Raw genomic sequence first — 22,244 nt, forward strand, 5'->3', positions numbered from 1 at the left:
TGGAAATTAAAAAAAACAAAAACAAAAACAAAACAACAAAAAATACCAGAAATGTCTTTTTTTAAAAAAAAAAATGTTTTTTTTTTTTCTTTTTAATTTTATTTTATTTTGTATAGGAAGAGGTGATAATAGTGTGGTGTTTGCTTGGAACTACTTGCCTCACAATTGTGCTTTCATGCCATAGTCACCTTAAAGCATGGTGCTTCCATTGCCCCCTTTAGTGACCCCAAGGTTTTAGCTTCGTCTCGTACCTGAATGCTGGTTCCTTTGCACCCTTTTTGCTGTATTAGTGTAGTTAATGCATGTTACTGAGTTATTTATGCAAGTTGCATTCTGTGACTGAGTCCCTGTAGACCACGTTGCCAACAACTGAGTAGACACAACGCCAAGATTCATGTCCCTATTTGAGAAACGCCACCAAAAAGATTAAAAAAAAAAATAAAACCAAGAAACCAAACCACTTCTGAAGGAAGAAAATGGCCATCCCGAAAGTAATGCAGTAGAGTAGTATAAGCAGCTTCTGTTTCATCTTTAATTTATTACAACCCCCAGCAGCACTTCTCTCAGACACAGCAAATTTTGGGGACAAAGGGTCTCTGTAGTGCCTGTCTGTGCCCTCTCACCACGTTCCAAGTCTGTGTCCTTTCTTGTTCCCATTTCAGACAGAGCCATACTTTATACCCACCAACGCCATTCCCAACCCTGCAGGGATTTCTTCTCCACCTGGGCAGTAGTGCTCTCCCTTCTGCATGAGGTTTTTTTGTTTGGTTTTTTTTTTTGGTACTTTACAGATGCTCCCAAGTTGCCGTTGGAATTTTTAAAAGTTTTTTGTACAAAGTTTTTCCTTTGTAATCACATGCATTTTTACTTACTCTACCGTATCAAGATCTACCTGGTCGTGGTTCAATTTCTGAATTCAAAGCTTGTGAAATAAAGGAAATTAACTGATGGGTGTCTTTCTCTGCTTTCCAGGGTTGTTGCTGGATGGCTGAAAATTCAGAATGGAGAAACTGGAGAAAATTGTTTGGTTTTTTTTAATTTTTTATTTTTTTCTGGGTTGGCATCACTTGAAAGAAGGAACCAATTTGTATCATGAGGGGTGTTAAATGTATAGATGTCTGCACATGCATGCTATAGCATGCCATAATCTCTCTTAATTAGAGCTCAAAGTATATATATACTTAATATTTACCATGCAGCTGCCTCAGTTTTGGCCAAATGAGACATTATTTTTCTCCCCCAAAATCTGATGTGCTTTCAATGGTAACTGGTGACCAAACCCACCCTATGTAGGGCAGAGCCATCATGCAGTGCTCCAGTTGTATGTGACTTAATACTGGTTTTTCTCTGCTGACTGAACTGGGATGGTGTTGAGGCACAGAATGAACCAGGCAAGCTGCAGGTAAGGTGAGGGAAGTGGACAGGAGTGAAGGAAATGCTTTCTCTCCCCAAATACTTAAAAAGAAACCTTTTCTGTCCCTTGTCACATGTGTCACTGCATGGCAGATGTTGCAGGAGGAGGGGGCTATGGTGGAGGGTGAAATCAGGCAGCAAAACACCTCCCCTTGGCCTTCACTTTCATAGAATCACAGAATTAGCTGGGTTGGAAGGGACCTCAGAGATCATCAAGTCCAACCCTTGATCCACTCCCGCTGCAGTTCCCAGCCCATGGCACTCAGTGCCACATCCAGGCTCTTTGGAAATATCTCCAGACACGGAGAATCCACTACTTCCCTGGGCAGCCCATTCCAATGCCTGATCACCCTCTCCAGAAAGAAATTCTTTCTCATCTCCAACCTAAACCTCCCCTGGCACAACTTGAGACCCTGCCCTCTTGTCTTGCTGAGAGTTGCCTGGGAAAAGAGCCCAACCCCCCCCTGGCTCCAACCTCCTTTCAGGGAGTTGGAGAGAGTGATGAGGTCTCCCCTGAGCCTCCTCTTCTCCAGCCTCAACACCCCCAGCTCCCTCAGCCCTTCCTCACAGGAATTCTGCTGGATCCCTTCACAGCCTCCTTGCTCTTCTCTGGACCTGCTCCAGCACCTCAATCTCCTTCCTGAGCTGAGGGGCCCAGAACTGGACACAGGACTCAAGCTGTGGCCTCCCCAGGGCTGAGCACAGGGGCAGAATCCCTTCCCTGGACCTGCTGGCCACGCTGTTCCTGAGCCAGCCCAGGATGCCATTGGCCTTCTTGGCCACCTGGGCACACTGCTGGCTCCTGTTCAGCTTCCTGTCAATCCAGACTCCCAGCTCCCTTTCTGTAGTGTAACAAGGCAACCAGGTGCCCCTAATTGCCAGGGAATGGGCATGAGCTTGTGTCAAGCCCACCTGTGCCTAATTAGGGTGGGCCCCTACTGTGCATGAGCAGGACCAGGGGGCCAATAAAAGGGGGTTCAGGTCTTTTAGATGAAATTATGCAGAGAAACCTGAGGACAACCTAACCTGGACTAACCCACAACCTAACAGGTAAGGCATCCCTGAAACACCAAGTCTCCAGCTCCAACCCATCATCTCTGAGTCTTGCTGGAGCCAGCAGCAGTTCTGTGGTCCAAGCCTGAGAGCAGAAATAAAACTGCTTGGTGAAACTCTGGCAAATATGACATAGGGTGGAAGGGACCTCAAGGATCCCCTGCTCCAACCCTTCTGATATTATTTCCCTGAGATCTCTCAACACCCCATGAGCTGAGACTTCCAACTTCCCAAAGTGGGGGAATCCTCCCCTTCCCCTGGGAGACCATTCCAAGGTCTGACTGTAAAATTTACCTCTTGTGTCCCATTGGATCCTGTCCTGTGCCTGGGTCTTTCCACTCTGGATGTGCAGTCCAACCTGGAGGTGATTTAAGCTTTTTTTTTTTTTTTTCTTTTGGAGTACAGGTACCTTACTTACTGCATAGTCATCAGTTAAGACGAAGGATGCTTCACTTGGATAGTTACTAAAATTGACTCTTGGAGAGCTGCCATGTGCTGTGCCAGGCACAGGGGGAGCCTAAATAATACAGTTAAAAAGCATTTTGGGGTGCTGCTGCTTTGAGTACTGTTAAAACTCATGAACTGTTTGCAGTGATGTGGGTAAAGGTCCCAGCTTCTGTCTGCTGCTCCCAGCATGTCCCAACTGCACATTCTGTAATTTTTCCAGCACATGGAATAACTCCAGGAGACTAGGAAGAGGAGGCCAGAGCAGTGGGTGTTTTGCCAGGAAGCTCAAGTGAATTTGTGGTAGAAAAGATGCCAGTTTGTAGAAATTCCAAGATATGGATGTGGGGCAGAAGGAGCAGCCTCAGGGCAGGGTTTGGAGCTGCCTGGCTGGGGACAGTGGGGACTCCAAGGGTCCCTGCTTCCCTCTTGGTGCTCCTGGTCCCTCACTGCAACCACCAAGGGGGAAAAAATCCCCCCTGGCTGCCCAGGAGAGGGCACTGCTGCCCTGCTTTTGGGATAATCTGAATTCCCAACTTTTCTAAAGGGAAAAAAAACCAAAATACAAACCGTTTCAGTCTTGCCCAGGCAATGCACTGGGAAGACCCTCCTCAGCTAATGAGAGACCCCACTGGGGTTAATTTAGACCCTGCTCAGGGTAATTAGAGCCCCTGCTCTGGTGATTCTGTTGCATCCCTACCAGGAAAAGCTCCTCTCTTGCTGTCTGTACAGACAGAATTAACATTTGCAGAGGTAATCAGGCTGCAGCCATCCAAATCCAAACCAAAAGCCCAACAAGAAGGATGCAAAGCATCCAGCTCAGGAAGGGAAAGAGATAACAGGAACCAACCACTGAAATGGCAGAATGAAAGGCTTGAAGTGCTGCAATTTAGACCCCCCCAAAAAAAAGGTTTTTACAATGACTGTGCTTTTACTATTTATTGTGCATAACATGCCTGGAAAAGCCACTTTTATCTGAGGTAACCTCTTTACAGATACAATATTTTCCACTGTGTGCCAAGGTTGTCCTGTGAGTCAGCAAAACACAGGATGATTTTAAAAACCAGAAAAGTTCCAAGTTTAAAGCTTAAGTGGGGTGAATTATGGACACAACAGAGGTGCTCTGTACAGCCTGTAAGAAATAGCTGTTTGCATAACAAGAATTCCCAGAGGAAAAGTAATGAGCATAACAAAATGTCAGAAACAGAAGAAAGCACCTTAAATAGAAATAGAATAGAATAGAAAACTACATATTAAAAAAGGAAACAGTGAACTGGTTTGGTCTCATTCTTCCTAAAATTATAATTGAAAATCTGAACCAACCACAGTAAAATCTATTTATAAAAAAATCTTTGTACAGTTTTAAGAAAAACATACATAGCCTTGAAAGCACTAAAATAGAACAAAAGAGAGACCAAATGTAAGCTCTGGACATGCCAATGGTGTCTGAAGTTTGTTTATGTGCTCTTTACATTTCTACTTGTTTTTGCTAGTCCAAACCACAAAATATTAAGACCTGATCTACCACATTTAGGGCTCCAAACCTTACTGAGAAGCAGGGACCTGGGCAACCAGCCTGGTGTGGAGCTCTTCTCCTACACAGGGATTTTTCTCGGGTATATTTCTCATCTAAAACTCCCTCCCCTCCACATTCCCCAAGCAATCTGGAGGAGTTTGTATTCAACATCTCCTTGTTCCCTCTTAGCAAAACCAAGTGGGAATGTTTTCTTAAGAGCTCAAGGAAGTCAGGAGTGATTCTTGGTCTGTGGCTAAAGATTTCCTGGTTATTATTGATGTTCTTTGTTGCTCCTCAGTATTTAGAGCTGCTGAGATTCCCCAGAGGAATAGAACTCTGTGTTCAGCTCAGAGAGATGCTTTTACTACCTGTTGCCTCTCTTTTTTAGCATCTTTGAGTTTTTCCTCAGCTCAGTCTCCCCTTCACGTGGGCTCTGTACTCTCCCTCTGAAAGAAATAAGCAAGAAACCAAAATTGTGTTTAGAGCTCTTCAAACACTCCAAGTCTCTCTTAAACTCAATTAATTTGGAGAAAAAAGGGGCTTGCTATAGGGTTGTAACTTGGGCAGGGGCTGCTTTCAGCTGCCCCTGTTGAGGCTGCCAAAGCCAAGTTGCATAAAGATAATTTTTTTTATTGCCTTTTATTCCCTTTTGTTGCCTCCCTGCTCCCTACACACGTCCCCATTGCTGGCTGTGGGAAAGGAGTCTGTGAAAAGGAGTTGATGCCATGGGGGAAAGGAGCCATCTCCTGAAATCAGTCCCAGGCTGAGGTCACTCAGGGGATAAATACTTTTCCCCAAAGGCTTGTGGCTCCTGAGAATCAACTGTTTGCTTTGCCTGTCAACAGGATTTTCTCTGCTCAATATATCAAACCCCAGTGACCAGCTGGCTGGTTTTGATCTACCCGAAGTCATCAGCTGGCATCTTTCAGGTTTGGAACCATTTCTTCTCCTCTAGTTAGCACCCCAGCATAAGCCAAGCAAAGCATCTATCAAGAAAATAATTGTTAGAGCTGCTACCCTCATCAAGCAAAGGCTGGAGCTTGCCTTTGTTCCTGAAATAAAGGTGGAAGTTGAAAGCCTAAATACCACGGACACAGATTTTGGTTGCTACATGTCAGCCTCCTTCCATTGGATTCACTTGTCTGGGCTGATTTATGCTGTCTGTGGCTTAGTTTAAAAAAAAAAAACAAAACAAAATAAACAACCCCCCGTCCCAGACTAATTAAAGGAAATCTGGAAACAGCATTTCTCATTTCCCTACCTAAAATCAAAGTTATTTCTAAAATACGTGCCAGGGCGGACAAGCAGACTCAGAGGGTTTTCCTAAATTTAAAGAATAATACAGGGAAAAAAATGTCAAATACATGTCAGACTTAACTATTATGGGAAAAGCTCAGCTAGTGTAGGTGTGTTTTGGGTTTGGTTGACATATCTGCTCACCAAGTAGATTTTCTACTGCTTTTTAAATAGTTTTCCATGTGCCCTTTTTTAAACCTTTACTGTACCTGCACAAGCCAGAAGTCAGTTCAGGGGCCTCTTGAACATTTTCATGGGATTTCTGTTTGTCTTCTGATTCTGGTGACTGAAAGGCCTTTATTTGCAAGTTAATTTTTTCCCCTAAATTGACAAACATATGTGGATTAAAAAAGAAAAAAAAATAAGCAATAGGAGAGCTTGTTTGGTTGTGATTAACCTAAAGCAAGAAAACATACTCTAACACTACATACCTATACATTACTACTCCAAAGAACTCACTCCACTTTGTAACAGGCTAGAATATTGGGATTTTTACTGCTGATTAGTTCTCATGGAGCAGACATTGAACTTGCCCACTTGCTGTTTCATTTTTAATAATGACAGCAGAAGAACTGCATGGCTCAAAGGATAAGAGTTTACATGCTCCACCACAAATATAGACCAGAGAATCCAGTGCTGTTCTATCAATTTATCTTAGCATAAGGTAAATTCAAGAGATACCTGATTATCTCTTGAATTATGTATTAATCTAATTAGTTACAACTGTAGTAAATTCATATAAATTCTCCCAATTTTCTGGATTCACTAGGATTTTACTTCAGAGCACTGATTTTTCCACTCTCCCATAAAATGTGAGGACTTGAAACATAATTCTGGTGGGAGACACAATGTCATCTCATGGCTAAACTGCTCTGGATTGAGGACCAGTGACCCCACTTGAGACTCTGCTACTGGTGAGCTGGGTGGCCTTGGGATGTCACCTTATTTTCCTGTATCCTGGTTAGGGAAATGGCACTGCTGCAAAATCCCTCCTAAAACTCCATTTTGTTGCACTGCAAAATACACACTGAGGTGTGGGGTGATGTGTTATTTTTTTAAAGCAACCCAGGGCTCTACCAACCTGTTGTTTTGCTCCTTTTTGAAGGCTTCTTCTTCACCAGCACTGGAACTCGAGCCAGGGATGCCAACTCACTCACAAAGTCCTGCTCAGCTTCCTGCACACAAGGATAAAGCAGAATTAACACAGCACAGCTTGATTCTGGGTGATTAGCTGTGGCATGACAAAAATGACATGCATGTCATGGCAGGAACACAGGATGGCTAACACCAGGGATGTGCTTCTTGCCAAAAAAGAGATTCAGTGAGGAGAAATAACTCCAGCTTCTTCTCAGCAGCACTCAGGACCAAAAGGCTGAGAGCTCAGAGGTGATAAGGGACAGCAAAGCTGCCATGAAACCTGGCTAGTGATGTCTGCATTGCATCAGGGCCTGGTGTCCCTTCATGTGGCCATGAACTCAAGCACATTGATGCAATAGTAGGGATGCTGAGTAGTCTCCTGATTAGGCTCAAGTAACCAAAAAGTGAGTCTGTACTTGAAACAGACACAATACAGAACTGTCAGTAACTCTTCCCTCAAGTACCTGGGTCTCCTTGTAGGAATTAGCTTCAAGCTGCTGTCTGAATGTCTTCTTCATTGCAGAAGTGGTAAATATTAGCACTGATTTCTAAAGAGATCCTTACAGCCCATTCAGAGAATCCCAGGATGTCAGGTTGGAAGGGACCTCAAGGATCCCCTGCTCCAACCCTTATTGTTCATCTGACATCTCTCAGCACTCCAGAGAGCTGAGACTTCAAACTTCCCAAAGTGGGGGAATCCCCCCCTTCCCCTGGGAGACCATCCCAAGGTCTGACTGTCCTCATGGGGAAAAATTTCCCTCTTGTGTCCCATGGGAATCTCCCCAGGAGCACCTTGTGCCCATTGCCCCTTGTCCTGTCCAGGTGACTCCTTGTGAGCAGGGAGTCTCCAGCTGCTTTTCTTAAAGCCCTTGTTAAGTACATTTGATGTTTTGCCATGGGCTGCTTCAGCTCCCTGAGTGATTTCCCCCTGCCTCACCTTTAGCTGATTCTCCAGCTCAGTTTCCAGGTGATTTAATCCCAGCAGCTTTTGTTTCAGAGCCTCCAGACGGATTTGCTGCTGCAGTTCAAACTGAGCCAAAACCTTCTGCTGCTGCAGCACCATCCTGGACAAGAGAAATTCAAAGGTTCGTTCAGATTATGGGAGGACTACAACCCTGGGAAACTGTATTTAGAAGGTTTTGTAGAGAGAGAGAGACTCATTAGTACCACCAGCCCATCCAGCTTTTCCCAATTTTGTGGCAGATTTTTAGTTAATTCAATTATTTTAATAAATTGCTTTGGTTGTCTATGCAACAGAAGCTCCTTCCAGAGGCAGGGATTGCAGTAGGAGTTTGGGTTGCCCATGGCCAGACTTTGGGACTTGCTCTGCTTTCAAACCCATTGTATATTTCTAAAGTTGGCTTCACAGTCTGCTTGCCAAAGACCCAAACTCAGGGGTGAGGATTAGGGATTAAGAAATCAGTGCATGCCACTCAGGGTTCTTCAGCACCAGGTTGAAACTGGGCCAGAACCATGGTAAATCAAAACCTGGCAGTTCTGGAGCACTGACAACTTTATTCTTTGCTTGTTTTGCTTCGCTGGTTAAAGATGAATATTAATGCAGCAGAACCTGAGAGGCTGCAACTTTGCTGAACCTGGATTTTTTCTGTGCTCTTGCCTGATCTACCTTGAAGCAACCCTGTCAATCACTCCCCCCCCCCAATTCCTCAGGGAAGGAGATAACACAAATTGTTTCTGACATCTACACAAAATGGAGTTGCTGTTAGAATGGCCAATGCTCACAGCTTTCAACATTTGTTTTTTTGAACTCACACTCATAACCTTGCTCCAAGAGCAAAAGGAAATCAGCCAGTCTGTGCTGAGTTAAATAAGACAAATTAATGGAAATATTGTCATTAATTTACAAAGGACTGGGATTTGGCAGTAAAAGAAATGACAGCAGGAAAACAGGTATGAATCCTCATGGTTATGAGAGCAGCTTGAATCCTAAATAGTTATTTTTTTGAATGCCATATTTCTGCCTGCATGGAGGGCAGTACTGGATTTTAGTTTAAGACATTAGACTAGGTGATGGGAGAAAAAAACCTCAGAAAACAGCTAGAAGTTAATTTATGTCAGAGTAAATGATAAACTTTATAATGAGTAACTAACAGAGCTTTCATGAAACTGTTTTACATTAATCCACTTCTCCTCAACCGAGGAAGAAAAACAGGAAGCGTGCAAGGATTTTTTTTTTCAATATAGAGGTAACAAAATATCTAAAAAAAAGACAATCACTTTAAAGTTTTAAATGATCTCTAAGGTCCCTTCCAACCTAAGCCAATTTATGGTTCTCTGATGAGTTGGAAGCACTGCTCTTACCTTTGCTGGACTGTGGATGATGCACTGAGGAGGCCTTTGTTCTGCTTTTCCTTCAATCCCAGCTCATTGTCTTGTTTCTTCCTAAGTCTGTTCCTTTCACCTCTTTCTGCTGAAATAAGATTTCATACAATTTTCCATTCAGAATTACAAACCCTGAGCTGTGGCAACCTTAGAAGGTTCTCTGCCTTCAGTGGGTAGGACTGTCCCTCTTCAAAACCTCTCTTCTATGCTTAAAGAATGATTTCTATTTAAAACTGCCAACTATTTTGAGGATAAAAAGTCTATCCCACGTGTCTGAAGCACTCAGCCTCTGCTCATCCTGCCATGGTGCTAACTTGCAGGGGTCCTGTTGCTAACAGGAATTCTAGGGCTCACAGCTGAACTGGGAGACCAGTTGAGAACAGAACCAAAGCACTGGTGAAGCAGAACATACCCAGCTCAGCTCTGAGGAGCAGTCTGGAACAGGCTTCAATTTTAATTCCTGATTAAAAGAACTCAAATCAAAGGGATTTTGGACTGTAGTTGACTAAGTCAGGGACAAAAAAGGCTTTATAGGGACTTTGTCAGAAACTGAATAGCTGACTGCCTTATTATCTGCCAATGCCTAAAATACAGATTGCCAAAAATCTCCACATAGATTTTGCCCTTCCCTGGCATTTCAGCTTCCCAATCAAGTCTTTAATCTCACAACAGGGTAGTGCAAAACAGGCTGGCTCTTTCCTATAACCAGTGAGCACATCCAACTCCTGCTGGAGCTCCCAAACCCTTCCCACCAACTCATCTCTGGATCTCTGCCTTCAGTGGGTAGGACTGCTCTTCTTCAAAACCTCTCTTCTATGCTTAAAGAATGATTTCTATTTAAAACTGCCAACTATTTTGAGGATAAAAAGTCTATCCCACGTGTCTCAAGCACTCAGCCTCTGCTCATCCTGCCATGCTGCTAATTCCTAACTTCCTTTAATGCCAACAACCTTCACACAGGGGAGAGGTTTCCAAAAAGAATTTTCCATAGAAATCAAGAATTACAATTTGCTTTTGTTCTCCTGTCCTGAAAATCATTCCAGGGAGAAATTGCCTGTATTTACGTGAGACCCAGTGGTTCATAACCATCTCCAACAGTTCCACAACCTGCAAGAGGATGAGTTTCAATTTTGCTCTAATTCTTGCTTCTAAATAACAGATTTTTGTTATCTTTAGAAGCAATCTTTACAGTGATAATGAAATCAATTTACCTGTGAAGAAAACAGAATTATCTTACAGTTGTCAATAGGGTTCATACCTTGTGAGGATTTCAAGTGCTGAAGCTTTTTCCCTTCGTAGTCTTCTGTGATTTTGCCTAATTTCTGGTAGTAGTTTTGCACCAGTCTATTGATGTTATTGCTGGTCCCATACACACTTTCTACAGCAGCTTCCACCAGGTGCTCCTGCATTACACAGCACAAGTTAGAATTAACTTTTTAACTCAAAAACTGAATTGTTTTGATCTAAAAGGGAGGGGCTGACCTAAATTCATATGTGCACACAGAAATGTGAATTTTGTGCTCAAAAACTGGCAGACTCAGACACTGGGAAACAAATATTTCTATTTGATTTCTGGAAGATTTAAGCATGGAAAAATTACTGTAAAATCTTTCTACTGTGTCTCACCTCCATCTGGGAAAAAGCCATTATCTGTTCAATCTCTACAGCCCATTTTTACCTCCCAACAGCAAAGTAAATCAATCAATGTGTAGCTCTACTACAGCTTTCCAGTATCCATGAAATCCAATTATTCACTCTGGAATAATTTTATTAACCTATGAAGAGAGTTTTATTTTTTATTTCATTCTTTATCTATGAATTAATATTAATCTGTTAGCAGAAACAAGCTCTATTAATTAACCAGATTCATCAGTAGATAACCAGCTGCATTTCTCCCTCTGTTATTCTCTGTCATCAAGAACTCTCTAATTTTTTTCATATGCCAGACTTTGGCTTGATAAAACCTGTTTTGGCTGCTGTAGCAAGTCACTAGGAAATACTGCACTTCTATCTAAGTGTTAGCTTGTAAATATTTTGCAAGATATCATCAACTTTACCACTGGTTGTAAAGGTCTGCTGCTGCTTCTTGGAACAGTGTAATGCATAAATTGAATTACTTTCCATTTCAGCAAGCAGCACTCATGTTGTTTGGAAAACATTTCTATATTTTGAACTGAAAATTTAAAAAAAATGAACATTTCTCTACCTTGAAGTCCTGTCCATCATCTGAACTCCTTTTTCCAGCCTCCCCTCGGGCATGCTGCAGCAGTGTCTGCCCCATCACCTGCTCCATGTGCTGCTGAAGGAACTGCAGAGCTTCTTGAATTTCTGTGCCTAGCTGCTGGTGAAATTCTAAATGGGTTTGCTGTGTTTCTTCCTCCAGCTTCTCCTCCTCTTCCAGGATATGGGACTCCTAGGAACCAGACAAAAAAGATCAACACTCCCATTTAAATACACTGACAAACCCAGTCAGCTTCAACTTAAAAGAAAGTCCTGCACCCATTCAGGGCTTTACTGGGTTTAGATTTAGAATAATCTCATCTCCAGTGGTTTTGTCCACTGTACAAAACTGTGTATGTACAGTTATTTAACTCATTTGCCTTTGCAACCAAACTATCAGCTCTGTCATGGTATGGACAACAATCACAGAATGGTTTGGGTTGGAAGGGACCATCAGATCATCCAGTTAAAGATCTTTATGGACCATAAAGATCATCCAGTTCCAACCCCCTACCATGGGTCATCCCCTGGGACATCATCCCCTGGGTCAGCTGAAGATGATGGAGTCACTGGTATGGCCCCTATCTCCCCAAGCTGGGTGACAAGCAGGGTCATTTTCTGTGGTGGGTGCCCCAAAAATCCTGGTGACTTCAGCTCTCAGCAACTCCTGGAGGAGGCTGGGAGAGTTCCCTTTTTAGGGAGGTCTCCAGGGAGCATCAGTCACGAGGTGTCACAGCAAAAATGGGAAAAAATGGGAAAGTTATGAGCCAAGCAGGGTCTTGTGTATGATCTAAACTAAAGGATGCTCTTGGGGCTGCCTTGGACAGCACCAGATCCTCTGGTACTGCCCCTGAAGAGGGTGAAGGTCTGGGACAGCTCCAAATTTGGCCTCAAGCACACACAGACATTAAAGTCATTATTAGTGACCAAGAAGATGCTCTCTGCAGGAGCTTGGTTACTTTATGCAGCCATCACTGGTCTGGTGGCTGCAGCTGTGGTGGATCGGGGGTTGGACTTGGTGATCTCTGAGGTCCCTTCCAACCTTTCTGTGATTCTATGATTCTATGATCAGCTCTGATGTGCATGTCCTTTCTGGAAGGAAGAGTGGTTGCTCTGGTCCTTCTTACACAAACTGAGGGCAGCCCAGGCAGGAAATGTCCCCTGATATTTCACTTATCAAAGTGATAACACATATATATATGATATATATATTTGTATCTGTGTGTGTATATATATATATATATATATACATGACATCTGCTTCCTATCCTGTTAGTCATTCTCAAGTGCTGTACTCCCATCTTTGTGTTCTGTCCTGTTGAATTTATTATTTCTATTAAAAATAGGAACAATCTCCATCAAATACACAGAGTCCAGATAACAGTGGATGCCTTGATGAGGGCAACTATAGCTGTGCAACAGGGACATGGAGCTGTGCACTTCTGACAAGAGAATATTTTCCTTTCTGTTTGGCAGTGGGAGATTTTCTACTTCTCAGCATATGAGACCTCTGGAGAAAACCCACCCAGACATTGTCCCTACCACTGCCTTCTGTAATTGCCACTGCTCCTCATCTTGGCAGGGGGATGATCCCTTCTGTAGGATTTGTTGTTCTCTCAGTTCCTGAAGCAAACTTTTCTTTCTGGTCAGCCTCATGCAGGTCAGGGCTCCCATTCCCACTCTCCGGATGCTGAGCCTGGAGAGGACTGCAGGCAGCAGGAGTTGAGATTTTCTCCAGATATAATTAAGAGACCTGTAAAAAGGAACATGAAAAAGGAACATGAAAAACCCCCCAGCTGAGCTGCTGGCTGCTTTGGCACAGGTGTTGAAGCCAGGTCACAGCTCAGAGATGACAGGAGTTCCTCTTCACTGTGTTTAATGTCTGTTTAAAGCAGCCCTGGGGAGCTGCTCAGGTGTAAAGAATGGAACTGCTGTGACAGGCTTCTAATCATCTCACCCTGAAGTTAAATTAAAATAAAAATGGGAAGAAAAAGAAAATAAATAAATAAATAGATATAATAATAAGAAATGTATAATAACAATATAGGTAATATAATAATAATATATAAAATGTAAATATATAATTTTATATAATATTATTTATATATATTATACGTATTATATATTTATAATACACATATCTGTATAACATACATATATAATATGTAATTATAATTATAATACATATATACGTATAATACACATATATGTATAATACACATATATAATAGGTATAATATATAAATATATTTATATATTATATATACACATTACATATACACTATATATAATATATATTTATATATATTATACCTATTATATATGTATAATACACATATCTGTATAATATACATATATAATATGTAATTATAATTATAATACATATATGTATAATACACATATATACTATGTATATTATATATAAGTATATCTATATATTATACACATTATATTTTATTATTATATTACATATATTTTTATTATAAATTTCTTATATCTATTTATATTAAATATATATTGTATGTAAATATATAATATATATTTATTTATATCATAATATGTATACTATACATTATACATATATAATATATAATATATAATACATAATATATAATATATAATATATATAAATATATATATTAGATACATATATGAATGTATACATATACATTTATTATGTATATAAGTATATATATTATATATTTATATACATTATATAAAATATATATCATATACATATATATGTATGTATACATATATATATATAACATGTATAATATATATAAAGGCAGATCCAACTCCAATGCAACATGCAGCATGCAAAGTAATTTGATATCTCAGTCAAAATGAGGGAGATGACACAGAACTGTTTGTTTGGGGGTTTTTTTTGGTTTTTTTTTTGAGAAAGCTCTCTCTTAAAGACCCCTTCAGCTGTATAAAAATCAGCTAAACCCAAATGTTTCCTTGGTGAAAACACAGAGAATGAAAGAGAGGAGTCACGAGCATGCCAAGGCAGGGGTATTGGAACAGCAGACAGCAAAGGCAGAGCTGGATTAAATATTTTTATTTTAAATATTTTACCTTGAGGAAGATCCAACTCCAAGGCAACATTCAGCATGCAAAGAAAGAGGCAGGTTCAGGATTAGAAAACACAAACTTAGGAGTAGATCCAGGGAAAGCAGATCAGTTGTCAAATCACAGAAGACTCCTTAATACTTAGCAAGAATCATGATATCTGGGTTTTTTCATTTTTTTTTCTCCCTGGAGATGCTCAGAGTCCCCCAGCCCTGCTCCCCACAACTCACTGGAGCTGTGCAGTCAGCAGAGCAGCTTTACCCCCCCTTGCTTACTGATAAAATCCAACTTACTCATCACTGAGACATCCCAGTCTGCTCCTGACACCCTGAATTATCTTCTCTTGTTTCTCAGACAGGTGCTTTTGCATGGCAGCAGTCAGAGCATATTCCTTTATCCACAGCTAAAAGCAGGGAAAAAAACCCCAAAAACAACACAGCTGTAAGATTTCCATCATTCTAGTCACCACATTACAAAACAGCAGTTTATTTGAGGTTGTTTTACTGAAAAAAACCATCACCCTCTTTCAAGGAAAAAACACTGGATTAGATTTATTTTGCTTTGGAATATTTTGCCTCAAATATCCAAGTCTTAAATAAAAGTGACTGAAAGGAAAGGGAGTTTTTGCATTGGTCTGGGACACCCCTGAGCTGTTTCTCCTACAGATTTCCCACTTTCAGCAACAGATGGAGACCAATAGGGCACAAAATACTGCACTGATTCTCATCAGCAGGTTGCAGGGGGACTTTGGTTTGGTTTGGGGGTTTTTTTTTGTTTGTTTCACTAGTAAATTATTTGTTCTGTAGTTTCACTGAACAAAATAAAGATATCATCTAGAACAACACTCTTCTGTATAGTTAAATAGATTAAAACAGAGATTGGGTGATTAGGTTTAAGGACTTCAAGCTTACAGCTCCTTCAGTGTGATATTTAGATAAAAGAATTTAATAATCTGATGTTTTGATGCATTTGCCATTAGACTTTAGACTTGGAGAGATAAGGATTGAAGTTTTTTTTATTGCATTGTCAGAATTTAATGAACAATAACCTTCAGATGAAATGGTTTTAAGGCCCAAGCCCTGTTGCTGTGACAAGAAGAGTATTTTAGGCTATGCTGGCAGCTGGAAAAATGTAGGTTGCCTGAAGATGTATGGAGAGCCCTAAATGGCTCCCTGACAGCTTCACTTCATTTTCTAACCTCATCCAGAAGATGAGGGGCTAAATTTTCTATTATTTCAGACAGCCAGGTTCCAGTGGATCAATATGTCCAGCAAAGAGTGAGATGTGTAATTCTCTAGTGCTGAGAATTAGGAGTGGTAGTGGCCATTCCTCCTGGATTTGATCATCTTTTCCTTGGGAAGCAGTGATGTGTGCAGGAGAGAGGCTTTATCTGGGGAGTGCAGAATGTCAGAAATCATATCACCTTTGGTTTTAAAAGAAAAACTTATTTATTTCTTGCCTACTCTGCCATAGAAATAGCAACTCATATCACCCACCCCTCTCCAGAAAGAAATTCTTCCCAAAACTCCTACTCCTGAGCACCTGGGAAGGATGGGCAAGCAGTCAGCTACAGGTGACAGATGAAAAGAGTTCAGCTGGGTTAGGAACTGGCTGGAGGGCCGGGCCCAGAGAGTGGTGCTGAACGGGGCTGCATCAAAATGGCGGCCGGTCACTAGTGGTGTCCCCCAGGGATCAGTGTTGGGCCCAGTGCTGTTCAATATCTTCATTGATGATTTAGATGAGGGGATTGAGTCCATCATCAGCAAATTCTCAGATGACACTAAGCTGGGGGGGAGTGTGGATCAGCTGGAAGGCAGGAGGGCTCTGCAGAGGGACCTGGACAGACTGGAGAGTTGGGCTGATCCCAAGGGGATGAGGTTCAACACGGCCAAGTGCCGGGTCCTGCACTTTGGCCACAACAACCCCATGGGGAGCTCCAGGCTGGGCACAGAGTGGCAGAAAGGGACCTGGGAGTCTGGATTGCCAGGAAGCTGAACAGGAGCCAGCAGTGTGCCCAGGTGGCCAAGAAGGCCAATGGCATCCTGGGCTGGCTCAGGAACAGCGTGGCCAGCAGGTCCAGGGAAGGGATTCTGCCCCTGTGCTCAGCCCTGGGGAGGCCACAGCTTGAGTCCTGTGTCCAGTTCTGGGCCCCTCAGGAAGTTCAGGAAGGAGATTGAGGTGCTGGAGCAGGTGCAGAGAAGAGCAAGGAGGCTGTGAAGGGATCCAGCAGAATTGCTGTGAGGAAGGGCTGAGGGAGCTGGGGGTGTTGAGGCTGGAGAAGAGGAGGCTCAGGGGAGACCTCATCACTCTCTCCAACTCCCTGAAAGGAGGTTGGAGCCAGGGGGGGGTTGGGCTCTTTTCCCAGGCAACTCTCAGCAAGACAAGAGGGCAGGGTCTCAAGTTGTGCCAGGGGAGGTTTAGGTTGGAGATGAGAAAGAATTTCTTTCTGGAGAGGGTGATCAGGCATTGGAATGGGCTGCCCAGGGAAGTAGTGGATTCTCCGTGTCTGGAGATATTTCCAAAGAGCCTGGATGTGGCACTGAGTGCCATGGGCTGGGAACTGCAGTGGGAGTGGATCAAGGGTTGGACTTGATGATCTCTGAGGTCCCTTCCAACCCAGCCAATTCTAGGATTCTATGAAAAAAACCTGCCTGGAAATCTGTATGGCACCAGGGAAGCCACCGCAAGATGTTTCTGTGTAACCAGACCTCAACTGATCTCACTGGAGATGATTCTTAAAATCCCAGCTGAGCACAGAGCCCCCTCTGATCTGCATGCTGCAGATTTCAACTTCAGGACTATCAGGTCTCCAGGTATCACCATGCCAGATGGTAAATACTTGCCTGAAATAATAACTGAGTGTTTCCCTTTTACAGCTCCAAGGAGGTGGCCTCCTGGTGTTTCACACCTCGCTGTAAACACAGAGATTCACCACGTTGTGCATTTTTGTCTCCCTTCCAGCAATTAAAAGAAAAGCTGAAAATGACCTTTTACTTTCTCCTTTCATTTTCAATTAAAAGATGGGGATTTCCCTTATTTTTGGAGACCTCATTATTCACTGAGAAGTTGCTCTGGAAGGGCTTGTCTGTAGACTGATGCTCAAAGAGCTTGGGGATTAAATCTGATGGAGATCACTGAGCTACAGAAGAGAGGAGATGTTTTCTGAATCACAGCTGGAATGATAAATGACCTAATATTGCAAGCAAGAAACTCAAATTTAACATTTCTGCTGCTATTAGCACATCCTAGCCAAAAAGGAACCCAGAAGGGTAACAAGGACAGGGATGGTAGTAATTTTTTACTCCTCTTTATGAAGAAGTAGATTAGTTCTGTAGTGGTGAACACAGATTGGCTTTTAAAGGAGAAGAATGAGTCACTTTTTCCACTGCAAGTGCATTTAAGGTAACCTATATGCAAGACCTTATCAAAAAAGGTCTCTTCACCCCCTGAGACCAATGGGAAGCTGAGGATACAGCAGAAAATAAAGCTGAGCAATAGATGTACATCAGCCATAGAGGTAGTAACAGAACAAAGAGGAAAGGAAGGGAATTATTAAGCATTTAAGGATGATAAATACATAAGAGAGGGATTTGGACCAATACTAAAATAGTCTTGCCTTAAAAAAAAGATTTTAGGAAGATAAAGAAGAAGGGAAGGGTCAGCTGGGAATAAATCCAGCCTATTGGAAGCTCACTGGGATGAGCTGGGAGGGCTGGGGTATTTTCCAATATATTTTTGGTATTTTTACCATATTTTGGGGGGATTTTCCACCACCAAAACAGAGCTCACAGCTGCAGGCAACAGATGCAGCAGCATCCTCTGGGAATCTTCACTCGAAGTGTGCTGCTGACAAAGAGGAAAACAGAGACAACTATTTCATGAAACCAGGTGCAAAGGACAGGCCCAATGCTGGGCCAAGCCTCCAGGTGGCTCCCAAAACTTTCCTGGTTTTGGGAATGGCCTTAATTTTGCTCAGAGGGGGTGAAAATGATGCTGTCACACAGACTCAGCAGCTGGAAGCCAGCCTGGGCTTTCCAGCTCCTGAATTTAACCAGTAAAATCAGTAACAAAAGCATCACAAAGAAGGAAGGAAAGCTCTGAGGAATGTCTGGCTACTTTAAAAGCAGACTCATTCCAATCACTAAGAAAAAAAATGAGTATAAAATTAAAGGAAGTGATAAAATTCCTACTGTGTCAAAACTGATGGGTAGAGGCTGGTTCAGGTTTCTGAATTATTTTTTTTTTCTCTCATTTTTTTTCTCTCTAAGCTTCTTGATGTTTTGCTTCCTCTCAACAAGTCCACTACAAGCCCTTCTGGAGCACTTCTAACATTAAGTATTACTCTCTGGCAATAAAAGTGAAGGATATGCCTTTGGTAGGTAATGAAACCCATAAACCATTTTGAGGTAGCTCTCTGAGACAACAGCAAATTAGATCCAAGAAAGCTGACTCTTTTTCCTGAAGCTCTCAGTTTTGACATTTTTAGCCCAGATTCCCAGGAAATCAAAGGAAAGCAATTTCTCCCTAACAGCCTGTAGATGGGGTGGGATGCACACTGAATGCCAAGCAAGTATCTCAGCCTGGTGCACCAGTTTGCTCCCAGTAACCACTGCCCAGGCAGGAGAGAGCTGGAGGCAAATAAATAAATAAGGGTAAATACCCAACATTTATTTGCATTAATAATTTATTCACATTTCCCCCCCCTGACATCCTCAAGAATATAAAACCAAAGTGCAATATGACACTGATTTTTTTTCTTTGCAGTTGTAGAAGAGATTCTGTTCTCCCAAAGGACATCATAAATGCTGGGAAAGATAATCTCTCCCCCAAAAGGCAGTTCATATAAATGGGGAAAAAAAGTATTTTTGAGCCACCTTGAAAAGGAGATGTCATCACCCTGGTGAAAAGCCTTCCCAAGACTGTAAATCAGGTGCTGTGTCACTCTTACTGCAGAGGGAAATGAAAGACAGAGCTCCTGCTGGAAAATGCCTGATAAATGAAAGGCCTGTCAGTAAGAATGTTGATTTATGGATTTCCTGACACTGTAACATCTATGGAATCTCCTCAATGACACGATCAATTGGCACAAGTGTCTTCTCCTTCTTCTTAAGGCAGGAACCAAATTTTCCCTTCTGTAAGATGCAAGTGTCAGCTGGCTGCTTTAATGGGCCTGCTGCTGCCTTTACACTGGGGAAGGGCCAAAAAATGGACTTTGCATTTGAACATGATATATAAAGAGTTATGGGATGTTTTTCATTTATACAGGAAAACCTGCCAGCCTAAATCTGGTGGAAGAGCTACCTCCTTGTGGTCTCCCTTTGGAGACATATCAGACTTCTTTCCACTTTATTTCAAACCACTTCCAAACAGCCACACACTTTAACTTTAAAAAGAAGTTACTTAAGGTCCTGCAAAGTATATCATCACGTTTTCCCACTAGGAGAAATCCTTGTCTCTTGTAGGAATTCATCCCACAGAATCACTCATCCTTAGGACAGCTCTAACTGCAGCTCAGGAAATTTTTATATTAAGGCTGAACTGCAGTGCTGGTGACCCAGGGACCAATGTGAGAGCTATTTCATTGCTAAGTGACTTCCTCTATAGCTCACTAATTACTGTTAATGATGTCAGCAAACCCTTTATTTATTTTTTTTTTCAGCTAAGGAGCCATCTGCTTTATATTAGGAATGCAATGGTGATGGAAAAGTCAACTGAAAGTGATGGAAAGTCAACTTTCCAATTAAATAATCTATGCTTGGGCACGACTGGAACATCTGAATTCCCATCCAGTGAGCCCATCAAGCAGTGCTGCTCAAAGAGCTGTTATTTAGGAACTGGGTGCTGGAGATGAACTGATCCTTTGAATGAACCCTAGAGAAAAAATGTGATGGTTTGTGGTGCCTTCACTCAATACCCTGCCCAATGACAGTAACAGAGGAATCATCAACAGCATTTTTGGAAGAAAACTTCAGAATTGAGATGTCTCTGGGCAGTCTCCTTGCCATTAAACAACATTCTGAGCAATGGTTGAGGTTCAGTGGAAGGACCAGAGCAGAAATGCCCTGACACACACTGATTCCATGACTCCTCTCCATGTGTTTTTTTCCCAGGATGGTGCTTTGGGCTCCATGCACTATGAGAAACACTTTGACTGCACCTCCCAGAGCAGAATGCTCAGCTCACCCTTCTACAATTTGGGCACAACTGGGCAGACAAACTTGCAATGGGCAATTTGGGAACTCTAGGTGACTGTGAAAATGAAGAGCACCCAAGAGCTTTCAGCTTGCCAAGTCAGGTAGTGAATCTAATCCTTGATAAAAAGGTGCAAAATAAAACAAGGTGAGGTCAGGCATTGTTTTATCAGTCACCAAAGCACAGGAATGCCAAATTTAAACACTAAAAGCCAGCCAGGACTCCTGGAAAACAGAGATGCTTGTCTCTAACTTAAAGCATCAGTTTGGTAGAACCTCATGAGCCAGAAACACCAGGGGCAAGCAGAAGTGTTTTTCAAAATATTTGAGATAAGAGCTGAGTGGCAATGAAGAAAATCTAAGATGATCAGGGAGGTTAAGGAAAATAGAAAAGAAAAAAAAAGGAAATGGCAAAGAATTCCCAACAAGCAATTTTACTTTTGTGTTCCCAATGATGTTCAGAAACCACAGGTCAGCAAACCAGCAGATTTAGCATGAAGCTCAAAGGTTCACACATCAGATATTTTTATGGAAGAAGCCTAAGCAAGAGTGGGTGGCAAAGTTAAGCACCTCCTAGCTGTCTGTAATAATTAGGACTCAATTAATTAATGTACTGGGCTGTCCAGGAACTAAGGAGAATGAGGGAACAGTGTAATTTTGAAAGGGTTAAAGAGCTTTGCCAACCTCTTATTTAAGAAGCCCAAGACACTCTATGTGCCTCATGTAAGTTTTATATAAAGTGTGTATCATGTTTCCAATTATTAGATCATTAATACATAATGATTAAGAAATATTTATCAGTGTAAGGCCTATTTTCCTGTAAATGGCACTCTTATGGCCCCTCTCTAAAGAGAACAGATGAAAGGGGGGTTTTTTTGACCTGTTTCTGCAGATCCTCAAGAGTTGAGGACATCAGGCAGCAGCCTTGAAAAAAACCCAATATTTGTGTGCTGACGAACACTGGGAACAGATGCTCAGTGATTACTCTGACTCCTCCAGGCAAACCTCCATGCACAGAATATATATTCATTCCATACTGAGCTGCAGTTAGAGCTGTCCTGAGGATGAGTGATTCTGTGGGATGAATTCCTACAAGAGACAAGGATTTCTGCTAGTGGGAAAACGTGATGATATACTTTGCAGGACCTTAAGTAACTTTTTTTTAAAGTTAAAGAGTGTGGCTGTTTGGAAGTGGTTTGATCAGCAAGTTTGCAGATGACACTAAGCTTGGGGGGGAAGTGTGGATCAGCTGGAAGGCAGGAGGGCTCTGCAGAGGGACCTGGACAGACTGGAGAGTTGGGCTGATCCCAACGGGATGAGGTTCAACACGGCCAAGTGCCGGGTCCTGCACTTTGGCCACAACAACCCCATGGGGAGCTCCAGGCTGGGCACAGAGTGGTTGGAGAACAGCCAGACAGAGAGGGACCTGGGAGTTTGAATTGCTGATGATGGACTCAATCCCCTCATCTAAATCATCAATAAAGATATTAAACAGAACTGGGCCCAACACTGATCCCTGGGGGACACCACTAGTGACCGGCCGCGAACTGGATGCA

General features: G+C 42.2%; 1 protein-coding gene across 1 annotated transcript in view; it reads right to left on the reverse strand.

The window, feature by feature from the left end:
* Window positions 1-5,845: 5,845 nt before the first annotated feature.
* EVC (EvC ciliary complex subunit 1) overlaps window positions 5,846-22,244 on the reverse strand; it is a 36,077-nt gene continuing 19,678 nt past the window's right edge. Inside the window, exons 6-13 of the mRNA XM_030450264.1 lie at window positions 14,791-14,900; window positions 12,965-13,175; window positions 11,409-11,615; window positions 10,461-10,605; window positions 9,182-9,290; window positions 7,797-7,923; window positions 6,804-6,897; window positions 5,846-6,043 (exon numbers count right to left, since the gene is read on the reverse strand). Of these exons, the coding sequence (XP_030306124.1) occupies window positions 5,889-6,043; window positions 6,804-6,897; window positions 7,797-7,923; window positions 9,182-9,290; window positions 10,461-10,605; window positions 11,409-11,615; window positions 12,965-13,175; window positions 14,791-14,900 (1,158 nt within the window). The 3' untranslated portion in view covers window positions 5,846-5,888. The remainder of the gene's footprint in view (window positions 6,044-6,803; window positions 6,898-7,796; window positions 7,924-9,181; window positions 9,291-10,460; window positions 10,606-11,408; window positions 11,616-12,964; window positions 13,176-14,790; window positions 14,901-22,244) is intronic.

Source organism: Calypte anna, chromosome 4A, assembly GCF_003957555.1.
Source record: "Calypte anna isolate BGI_N300 chromosome 4A, bCalAnn1_v1.p, whole genome shotgun sequence".
Classification (NCBI taxonomy): domain Eukaryota; kingdom Metazoa; phylum Chordata; class Aves; order Apodiformes; family Trochilidae; genus Calypte; species Calypte anna.